Raw genomic sequence first — 12,032 nt, 5'->3', positions numbered from 1 at the left:
AAAGAAGCAAAATCAAATAGTTTATTTTCTCCTTTTCGATCTTTGAGTGCATATACGGACGACCATCATGGTAGCAATATACGTTTTTCTATAAAAAGAAACGTAGGATAAGACTGAAGGAATAAACAAATAAATATTCTATTTTGTGCATATACATATTTGGAGAAATTCTATTTTTACATCAATTTTGGTATCATTATTTATATTTACCTTTTTAAAATTTTTTTTTACAGATACATAAAATATGAGGTTTTTTTAAAGAGACAAAAGACTTTTCTATCATTGTTTTATAGATATAACTGTTTAAATAAATTAAATAATAAAAATAAAAAATAAACTTTTTAATACAGCTTTCGAATTATACATTTCAATTTCAATTTTTTATAAAGTTTTTTTTTTGAAATTCAAAAAAATTGAAACTATTTTTAAAAATTTATTTAATATTTTAAGTGTTTATTTATTTATTAAAATTCTGAGCTTCACCTTTCAAAATTTCCTCCTCAAATCTACACTTTAAGTCTAGATTAGTTAATTTAGATCTATAATCTCTATATCTCTTTTTAAAACTAAAAGTAAATGTGGCTAAAGTAAACATAAAAATATTACTAAAGACATCTCCAACTCCACTCTATTTTTCACTTTAAAATAGTGTTTAGAGTAAAAAAATGCTTTAATGGTATTCTATTTTTCACTCTATAATAGAGTGAAAAATAGGTTTATTCCAAATATATAGTAATTTGTTTTTTTTGTTCATTTTTCTATTTTCTACTCTAAAATAGAATACTATTGAATCAAATTCAAATTCTATTATAGAGTTATTATATTTTATGGTAAAAAATAGAGTAAACCATTAGAAATAGTCTAAAAATTATTTCTACATATTTTTTCATATTTATATCATTAACTAAGCAACTATTTATAATAATATAAAAGAAACCATCATCGAAGATTGAAGAATAAAAATCTGATTTGGAGTATGAAGTTTCTGAAAAAGATTGAAGAATAAACATTAGCAGCAACAAAATCTCAGCACGATAATAAAATCTAATACTATTTGTTTGTTTTTTCTTATATTATTATCTTTTTTTTTGTAACACTCTTATATTATTATTTTACTATTTATAAAGAAGCATCAAAACTCAGGGGGGATGAACTTTGGTAAAAGGATGTCAATTTTTCACGTGGACCCTTTATCCAATCCTGGTCCACACGTCGGACCCACTTTCCCATGCACACAGCCCACAACATATTCATTTCTATATTTGTTCATATACTAATATTTATTTTCTCATACAGCTAACTAAAATAACGTATAATATTTTAACAGCGCAATGAGCCATGCATTGACCTAATATAGTAACCAAAGTAAATGGGAATCATCATAGTATATCGTCCAAAAAAAAAAGCTATTTCAATATTCTTCGACGACGCTTCCTTTGGGGGTCATTGTGTGTTAAGTTGACCCATACACACAACCCATATTACTTGCCATACACCTGCCCATATACTATAATTAATCCCCTCAAACACGCATTCTACAGATATTATTTTTATGTGTTACCCAAATAAAAAGTGACAATAAAATAATATCATATGTGACACTTGCTGTTTCTTATTTCACACCCTTCACTCTCTCTCCTTCTTTCTATATATGTAAACACGCATACATACACACACCACAAACACACAACATCAGACTATCTCTCAAAATACATTTTCTTGTTTCTCCATTATTTTCCGTAAGCAAGTTTCAAGAAACAGAACAAACAAAAATCAAGAAGTCAATGGAAGTGAGTAGCGTAGACGAGAGTACAACTTGTACAGGTTCCATATGCGAAACTCCGGCGATGACGTCGGCAAAGTCGTCGGTGAATCTACACAGGATGGGAAGCGGATCTAGCGTGGTGCTAGATTCGGAGAACGGAGTTGAGGCGGAGTCGAGGAAGCTTCCGTCGTCCAAGTACAAAGGCGTAGTTCCTCAGCCGAACGGACGATGGGGAGCTCAGATTTACGAGAAGCACCAGCGCGTGTGGCTAGGTACTTTCAACGAGGAAGACGAGGCGGCGCGTTCTTACGACGTGGCGGTTTACAGGTTCCGAGGACGAGACGCCGTCACGAACTTCAAAGAGGCGAGGCTCGACGACGGAGAGTTCGAGTTTTTAAGTTCTCATTCGAAAGCCGAGATCGTCGATATGCTGAGGAAGCATACGTATAGCGAGGAGCTCGAGCAGAGCAAACGGCGAAGAAACGGTAACGGAAACACGGCTAAGACGATGACGTCGTCGTTGAACGGCGACGGCGTTTCGACGACGGAGTTTAGATCAGCGGAGGCTCTGTTTGAGAAAGCGGTAACGCCAAGCGACGTTGGGAAGCTAAACCGTCTTGTTATACCGAAACACCACGCGGAGAAACATTTTCCGTTACCGTCTAGTAACGTCTCCGTTAAAGGAGTGCTGCTGAACTTCGAGGACGTGACGGGGAAAGTGTGGAGGTTCCGTTACTCGTATTGGAACAGTAGCCAAAGCTATGTGTTAACCAAAGGTTGGAGCCGGTTCGTTAAGGAGAAGAATCTACTTGCTGGTGATGTGGTTAGTTTCAGCAGATCCGAGGGTCAGGATCAACAGCTATATATTGGGTGGAAATCGAGATCCGGACCGGATGTAGAAACGGGTCGGGTTTTGAGACTGTTCGGAGTCAACATTTCACCGGAGAGTTCGAGAACCGAAGTCGTAGGGAGCAAGAGAGTGAACGATACTGAGATATTGTCGTCGGTGTGTAGTAAGAAACAACGCATCTTTCACGCCTCGTAACAACTCCTCTTTCCTTTTGTTTCAGTATGTTTTTAATTCCACCTTCGATCTCTTTTCAGTTGAATCAGTTTCTACTTATTGCCAAAGGTTCATGAGTTGTTTTTGTTGTAATGATGAACTGTATATTTTATATTTAGAATAAAAAAGGTTCTTTAGATCTCTAATGAGTTTTAGTATCATGAGAATGTTTTTACCAAATCTCGCCTTGTTACTTTCTATTTCATGTTTAGTAGAAGCAGAACAAATATGCAAGCATGTATTTCATGTGTATATAGAACGCATATGTATGCATTACCTACTACTGCTTAAGTTATTTGGTGACATTCATACGAAATATACCCTGACTAATATTATAACCGATGCTCTAGCAATGAGTCGAGTAGTAATTTAGAAAATGTTGTCCTATTATAGGCCAAGTTTTGAAGCGTTGTTTTTTTTCTTTTCCGCCAAATTGTTATTTAATTATAGATGGGCCAAGCCCCGAGCCGAAGCCCAAACATACAAAAGCCCATGAAACTTGGGCCAAAAAGAGACAAACTTACGGGCCTAAAGCCCACAAACTAAATACCCAAATCCACGAGGCTAAGCCGCCGCGCGAACTCTCTCGCTTCGCATCAACACCGGGAGCCAACCGACGGTGATCACCCGGATCCCCCGGAGCACCCTGACTCCAAACCATCACCACCGCCAAACGTCTTCGACACAAGTGAGCCCAATTTCGGCGAGCATCAATCGACGAATCGAGTTCTCAACCGTTACCAATCATCACAATCACCAAGATGAAGACTTTGCGGGAACCGTCACCGATAACCTTGGACCAGCTTCGATCGTCTTCCGACGTCGTCACCACCAATCCGAACCCACCAAACTCGACAGAACTAAAAGGAGAGAAATCGACGAAACCCTAAAAAATTAAGCAAAGGGAACTAACCGAAGGCGAGGCAAGGCATGGAGCACCTTCACCCCCCGTAATCTTGACCGACAAAGGCGGAGCTAAGCGTAGCCTCCACCTCGCGGGGACCTGAACCGGCGACGACAGAGCTGGCGGAGCCTCCGCCTCCCGAAGACAAAACCACAAGCTGCAGAACGCGCCTCCCCGCGTCTTCCTCACCACGACCGCACCTTTACACCAGAAACAGAACCGCCATGGACGATCTTCTTCCAGGGCTCAAGCAAAGCGGAGGAGGGAGGGGACGTCGAGAAGGCGAAGATCGAAGACTTTTGACGGTAACTTTAGGGGTTCCGGTGACGGCACGCACGCTCACGCGCCGGCCGATCACCGGACCCGATAATAGATCTACTTTTCTCTCTCTCTCAACAGTCTCTCTTGTTTTGAAGCGTTGTTAGAACATAAGTTTCCAACAAATTATTTTTTTCATAGCTGCGACATGACTACTATTCTGAAAACATATAGTATGATATATCGTACTCCGACTCCCATAGCAAAAGAGATGGACAGTTTATAATCAATGCTTATAAATGATTTTGAACGAAAATTGAATGGTCAAAAACGATTAACATTTCAATTTTTGTTAAATAATATTTCTTATAAAATTATTTAGGATATGAACTAAAGTTTGTTTGTTTGGTAGACCATCTTCTATGGTACACAAAAATTATCTCTATATCTGACTATAAAATAGAGTAACTCTATTATAGAATTGAATTTGCTCCAATGGTTCACTCTATAATAGAGTTACTCTATAATAGTGTTACTCTATAATAAACTAAAGTTTGTTTGTTTGGTAGACCATCTCCAATGGTACACAAAAATTCTTTCTATATTTCACTATAAAATAGAGTAACTCTATTATAGAATTGGATTTGCTCCAATGGTTCACTCTATAATAGAATTACTCTATAATAAAGTGAAATATAGAGTAATGTTATTTTTTTATTTTATATTTGGAGTGGAAAAGCAACACTACTCTATATTTCACTCTATTATAGAATAACTCTATTATAGAGTGAACCATTGGAGCAAATTCGACTCTGTAATAGAGTTACTCTATTTTAAAGTGAAATATAAAGGACATTTTTGTGTGCCGTTGGAGATGTCCTTAATGGTATGACTTAAAGTCATAATATATAATGATAACATAAATTACAAATGATGTATGTGTAGACATTAGTTACAGAATGTGCGTATTAGTTACGTAGAGATGTACTGATCTTATGAATGTTTCTCTATATGCGTTTTCTTCAATTCAGTTTGGTGGACTGTAACATTATTCAAGTATAGCATAAGCTTTGTATCAAACAACTAACTAGTACCCACACAATTCGAAGACACATCCAAATATATATATCAAGTTGAATTCGAATAGTAATACATCAGGAGCACGGGTGAAAATTACAAAACTACAAGTCCCAATCAACAACATAATCTAATACTATTTCATCCATATATTTTTCATTTCATACTATATATATTCATTTTTGTATGATTTACTGGTCAGATGGTAGAATATACATGTTTACCATTAACGTTTGGTAGTGATCACCCTAATTGTCCTCTGGAGGCATATATAAAATAAAGTAACTGAATGTAATATACAGAAATTTTACCAAAACGTAATATACATAATACATATAAACGGCTGTGATTCCAGCATGATTGTATATTTATATCCGTTAATGCCTCCCTCTTTCGTTAGTAATTTGTCTTTGGTAGCTCCTTTTTCAATCAATTTGCAGGGAAACGATGAGCATGTGCATATAGTCGAGGGACAAACTTTCACAACTGGTTAGCCATTTAAACTCTTACATTTCATGGTTTTCATTTGTTTTTATATATGATTACTGAATAATAAAAAATCCATAGAGCTTTTGAAAAACCGACTATCACAGTTGGAACCACAAAATGTGTAACATGGCCACACACACACACACAGCTGTTCATGACCTCAATTTTAGAGAAGCTGATAGAGCTCACCAGAAAACATGTTGAGTCGTCAAAGGATGTGAAGCCGACGGCTCAGCCCAGTGGCACAGTTCAAAATTTTACTGTTTAAATATCTCAGTGTCTTTGTTGATCTCTTTGGATCTTGTTTACTTAAGGGGCCTGTGTTTTATTGGGCATTTGATAAGTCTTTCTCTTTGACCTAATAGCTCCTATTGGGCCTATATATGTCTATTATTTTAACACTGCTATAACAATTTATAGCATATTGCCCTTAATTGTTGGGCTTTTAATTACAAGGTTTCATACTGCTGGCTTTTAAATGGGTATTATAGAGCCGCTTCTCGTTATGTGCCTAAGCTGGAAGTTTTTCTTAGAATTTATCGTATACTCCATCCGTTCCATAAAAATAGATTTTTTAGTATTTTTACACATCTCTATGATATTATTTGAGAAGTCAATTTCCTAGATGTCACACTCACGTTAACTTTTACTTTAGTTGATTACTATGATACCCTTAATGAATTAAAAATATATATATATTTAAATACTATTATTTCTTTTTTAAAATTTTCCAAATAACAAAATAAAATAAGAAAAAAATATTTATAAAGTAAAAAAAAAATTGAAAACGAAAATATATGTATATATAATATGATTTCATACAAAAAAGGAAAGTTCACAAAATAATAATATTTCATTTAAAAGATATTTTTAAATAACATTAAATATACTTTTAAAGTAATAAAATATTTCCTATATATCTATATATTCTTAGATGAAAAAATATTTGTATATATTTGATAAAAAAAAATTCACACATATGATCTTGATATTAGAAAAAAATAAATATATATTTTTTAAAACATAATTTTACACAGTACAAATATATATATTTTCAAAGAAATAGAATTTATTTTTATATATCCATCTATTATCTTAGATGATCACATAAAATAATTAAGTAACATAAACTGATATATGTTGAATTGACAAAACATAATTTATAATTAGTATTTTGAAATGTTTTCTTTTATTTTTCATATATTTAGTTGACTATAATATCTTACAATTACAGCAAAACAAAATATAAATTATATTTTACTTATATAATATAATTTTTCAAAAAAATCACATTTTTACTGCATATTTTAAGAGATATTAAAAAACTAAAAATAAATTTCAACAATAAACATCTTTCGATCAAATAACTACAACATGAATGACTCGACTAATCCAACTTATATCTAAAATCATAGATTTAACTACAATAAGAATATATAATTTATTTATTTTATAAGAATATATAATTATATAATAAAAATTATTTATTTTATAAATTTAAATTATAGGATGACTTATTTATTTTATAAATTTAAATTATAGGATGACTTAAAACATATTAACAAATGAAAAATCAAATATTAACTCAATATTACAATTTATTTCTTTTGTAAAATTTATATATATGGATAAGACTTTATAATATTATAATTATATTAATTTATGTAATTTGGAAAAGACACTTTAGTTTATTTTTTTTATTTCATTCTAAGCACAATTAATATATCTTAAGTTATATATAATTTTACTAAAATATACGTAACTTACGTATCTAAGACAACAAGCAACCTAAATACAAATAAGAAAATTAATGAAAAAAATTAATAGATGAATTCAAAGAAATAGATGGAATCCAATATGTCCAAATGATAACTGAATCGACTGTAAAAACAACAAATCCGATTAGATATAAAATATCTAAAATCATATGTATAATTAAAGTAATATAATATTGGTAATATAAATTATACATACAAATTATAAATTAATTTAAAACTAAAAATAAATATCAATCAATTATTATAATATATTTATTTTATAAATATTTATGGCCGTGCATGAGCACGAGAAAATCACCTAGTATTAAAAGAAAACACATTAAACTACTAAATAAATGTATTATTTTCTTTAATTTTCAGTGTTCAATATTTTTTAACCAATAGTAATTCAGTAAAATCAATTAGTTTTCTTAAAGTTTACAATTTTTCATAGAAAACATGAAAATTACATTTTTGTGAAACAAATTTTTTTTTAAAAAAATACATCTTAAGGGAGTTCCATGTAAACCTGCTATAAATGGAAAGTTTGGCTTGTCAGGAGCGTGGCCATAAATTCCAACATTAACATTTTCATTTTTTTCTTATCTATGTATTTTTTTTAAATATAAAATTTTACATGTATATAAGTATCCACTACTCTAATCTAAATCGCATGGGCTATTCTCTCTAGGAGGAGTCAAAAGCCGGAAGTTTTAGCTATGATAGCATCCTCGCCTTGTCTCGTTCAAAGGTATTCAGTTGAAGTCTTCGTGCTTTATTATTCTCTGTTTTGTAAAGGTTCTTTTCTTTTATTCCTCACTTCTTCTAGTTTAGATCGGTTTAGTATTAAGGTGATGAGTGTTTACATAATTTTTGGATTTTAGTTTTTGGTTTTTGATTTTAGTTTTTTGATTTTTTTTTTGTTTCTGATTTTAGTTTTCAAAAAAACTTGAATAGAGATTCTAGATTATAATTTTTGATTTTTGGTTTTTGATTTTTTATAATTTTGAATTTTCAGGATATTTTGTTTTCTCTAAAGTTTGATTAGTAATTTATTTAATTTCGAAGTTTATTATTTATAAAAACTTCACTTATAAGTTAGTTTCTTTAAAAACAACTTAAAATTACTAAAATAAATATCATTTTTAATAAGTAATACCAATAGATCTCTTAGCAAGTATGTTAAATTTACATAAAATAATTTTAAAATAAGTAATTTCATTTTATTGACAAGTTTTTTTTTAAAGTGTCTTTATATAATATTTTCATATTATATATGTTAAAAAAATTATTTTTACTTAGGCTTGTTGTCTATATCTTAAATATTCTTTAAAAATTTTGACTGGATGGTTATTTTAAATTTTGGTTTTGTAACTAATTAAAAAATTAATAATAAAATCACTATTTTGAAAAAAGTAAAAGAAAAGTATTATTTTGGTTAGGCCTTATAGTTTATAGGCATGAAATAGTAAAATGATGAAAACTAATTTCCCTGACTAAAACCTAAATTTTTCAACAGCAATATATTCATATTATTTTAATAGTTAACTTTTAATTAATAAAATTTATTTCATCGATAAACTTAAATTCTTATGAGTTATTTTGTAGTTCACTATCATAAAACAAAACTAATTATAAAGATTAATTTATTATTAGGTAAATTATCATTCACATATATATTGTAAAAGTTTTAGTAAATTTAAACTTAGTTTTGATTAGCATTGATATGACACTTAAGCTTACGTATATAATACTTTTTAACAACAAAAAAATATTTTAAATTAACAAAATTTCAAATTTATTTTATCTAGACATCCTGTGAATAGTAGTCACATTGTAATAATAAATAATGGTAACAATACTAGAAAACTACAAGGCTCATTATTATTAAATAATAATATTTGTAATAAAAAATAATCTACGTGAAGCAACTACTAGTTATTTTGAAAAAGTAGAAAACTTAGATTTTGGCTTTTGTTTAGAAAGGGATAGTTATTAGAGCAGATTGTTTTTTAGGTAAAAAAATGGTAACTATGTAGCTAATTTATATTTTGTACCACTTTTACTTTTAATTTCCTTTAGTATTTTCAAAAATAAATCAAATAAAGAGTTTTACAAACTAAAAAAAATGGAAAAATAGTAATACCGATCAAATACCCTTATGAATTTAGTGGTAGTTTTTCCAGTTCTAAAAATGTTTAAATCATAATTTCAAATTATGTTATACATTTCGTAGAATTGACATTCTACGAAGTAGAAAATGAAATCCATTTTTTCATTGAAACTATTATGTTTTGAATACGTGATCTACGTAAATAATAGTACTCTGAAAATATTTTTTAAAATACACATTCCGCGCTTAATCTATCGTTCTAAAATCTGTAGAAATCAGAATCTACAAATTACTATAAATCTAAAACCTGTAGAAATCAAAATCTACACATTACTATAAATCTAAAAACATATAGAAAACGAGTTCTATAGATTTACCGTAAATCTAAAACCTGAAGAAATCAAAATCTACACATTACTATAGATCTAAAAACCTGTAGAAACCGAGTTCTACAGGTTTACTGTATTCTACGGATAAGAATAATCAGTTCCAAAAAATATGGAAATAAAATATTTGGAAATATTCAGTTTCCATATATGAAAAAAATCAAATTTTCAGAAGAAAAAAATTGTGGGACATAAAGTATAGGTTTAGTTTAGTTTTTTTTTGAGGATTTTAATGTTTTCTTTTATTTTAATTACTTTAATTATTTATTATATTTTAATATCTACAATTGTTTTGTTAATTATAATTTCAAATTTATAATTGAATTTAAGGGTATTATTGCTATTTTGAAAATAATTAGCCTAATGTGGCATAAAGTATGTGAGATTAGTCTAATGGGACATAGTTACCATTTTTTGGCGTAATTTTTTTTTTCCTAGTTATTTTAAAAACTTGTTTTCCTAATTTATAGGGAATCAATTTTTCACAAATTTTGATTGGCTAAAAAGTAGTTTTTGGAATAACAAAAACTATTTAAAAAAACTGCAAACAATCAACCACGACATGATTAACCCCGGTCTCTTAACCGGAGTTCTTAACTCATGATTTGAAACTTTTTTGTTTTTTTGTTTTTTTTTTACATTTTTCGGCTAAGAGACGGTTAGAGACATTTCTTAGCTTTTCTTAATTAAAATCTAAGAAAAACTAAGAACCGTCTATTAGCCGAATCTAAGATTCTTAATTGGGGTTAATGTTCTTGGTTTTAGTCTTCCCGTGTTTGGGACTAAGTCTCTCCGATCTTGGAACTTTCATCTCCGGAGGTTTGTAAAACCTGCCGACTTATGTATTCCAAAATGAATTCCTCCTCACGTAATCTTCTTTGTTAATATAACTAGTGTTTAAAAAAAAGTATCCACATGTGGAAGCACCGTAGCCTAGTGGTTAAGGTTTAAAAGTTTCTATACCCAGGTCTGGGGTTCGAATTCCAGACTATGCAATTTATTGCAGATTACAAGAACTCCAGGTTTCAAGTCCCGGACAGAGCGATTTATTAAACAATTATGCAGACTACGGAAGAAAGGCTTACAAGGAATCTTCAACATGGTGCAAGTAAATCTTGTCAGGCGTGGATCTTTATAGGAAACTGATGCAGTTAGGCGTAGGTCTTCAGAAAGCAGGTAATATTGTCGATTGTCGAATCGTCTATGTAATCTTTCTCATATCATAATTGTAAAATCATAATATATCTGCGTACTTTAGTCATAAATATACACTTTTGTGAAATGAAATTAAATGGAGTATCAGGTACTCTTTACAATCTCTCAGTTTTTTTCTTTTCTGAAATTAATATCTATCAGTTTACAATTTCCAAAACAACATTTAATACTCCGTACCTTACTGGATCAATTTACTCAAAGTTTGGAACCAAAATTCTACACGACATTTTATTTATATTCGAATCAAGATATTTATGACAAGTAGTCTGACAGTTTAACTAGCTTACGTAGTTTTTTGGTTATAATAACAGTGTGTGTTTGAAAAATACTCGCTTTGCATTTTTTAAAACAAAAATCACTTATAACATGATGCCATAGAGAAAAGATTAGATAAAATATAGAAAATGAGACAGGGAGGGAGAGTGACAGAGAAACTGAAGTAACCTAAGAGTCGTGAAATTTCTCTCTCCAAGTGTAACATAGACAACAAATGTGTGTAACGTTAGACATCACTATATAAAGTGACAACAGACAGTTTCTGTGTTTGGATAATTCGAACTGCCACTTTCGACGATTTAATTACCATTGTATGTTACCTCCATTATTTATCACCAGAGGTGCACTCTTTTATATTCACTGCATCATATATATTTTAATTAAAATTGTAGGTCTCATTTAATAAATCATCGTTTTGTAGTCAAATTTAGGAGAACACTAAAGAAATGTGAATACTGGGGATTGCTCGTATATAAATCCCAGCTTTCATGTCCATATATTTCCTAGCATGTATATAATGTTATAGATCCAATAAGAAAAAAACTTGTAGTGCTCTATAAAGTTTACATCACAGTCTGACCTTGATCTGAGATATCTCTCGGTTACAAAAGAAAATGCAAACCGATTAATTATTATGGATAACCAATTAACTTTTTTTGGGTAAGAAAATTTTATTACTAAAAAGGCAGAAATTGTTTGATGGAGGCATGGAGCTATGACAAGGTTAGA

At 30.4% G+C, this 12,032-nt stretch overlaps 1 protein-coding gene across 1 annotated transcript; it reads left to right on the top strand.

Moving 5' to 3' along the window:
- The first annotated feature begins 1,623 nt into the window (after positions 1–1,623).
- On the top strand, positions 1,624–3,008 carry LOC106343158 (AP2/ERF and B3 domain-containing transcription factor RAV1). Its single transcript, XM_013782305.1, has one exon. It carries the CDS (start codon positions 1,785–1,787, stop codon positions 2,808–2,810), a length of 1,026 nt encoding a protein of 341 aa, XP_013637759.1. The 5' UTR covers positions 1,624–1,784; the 3' UTR covers positions 2,811–3,008.
- Positions 3,009–12,032: the final 9,024 nt, after the last annotated feature.

The sequence above is a fragment of the Brassica oleracea genome, chromosome C5 (genome assembly GCF_000695525.1).
Source record: "Brassica oleracea var. oleracea cultivar TO1000 chromosome C5, BOL, whole genome shotgun sequence".
NCBI classification, from domain to species: Eukaryota; Viridiplantae; Streptophyta; class Magnoliopsida; order Brassicales; family Brassicaceae; genus Brassica; species Brassica oleracea.
Note: the sequence above shows the minus strand (reverse complement) of the source record. Positions and strands in the feature narration are given on the sequence as shown.

Coding starts and splice junctions, on each gene's coding strand:
- LOC106343158 (XM_013782305.1), top strand. CDS start 1,785: ATGGAAGTGAGTAGCGTAGACGAGAGTACAACTTGTACAGGTTCCATA.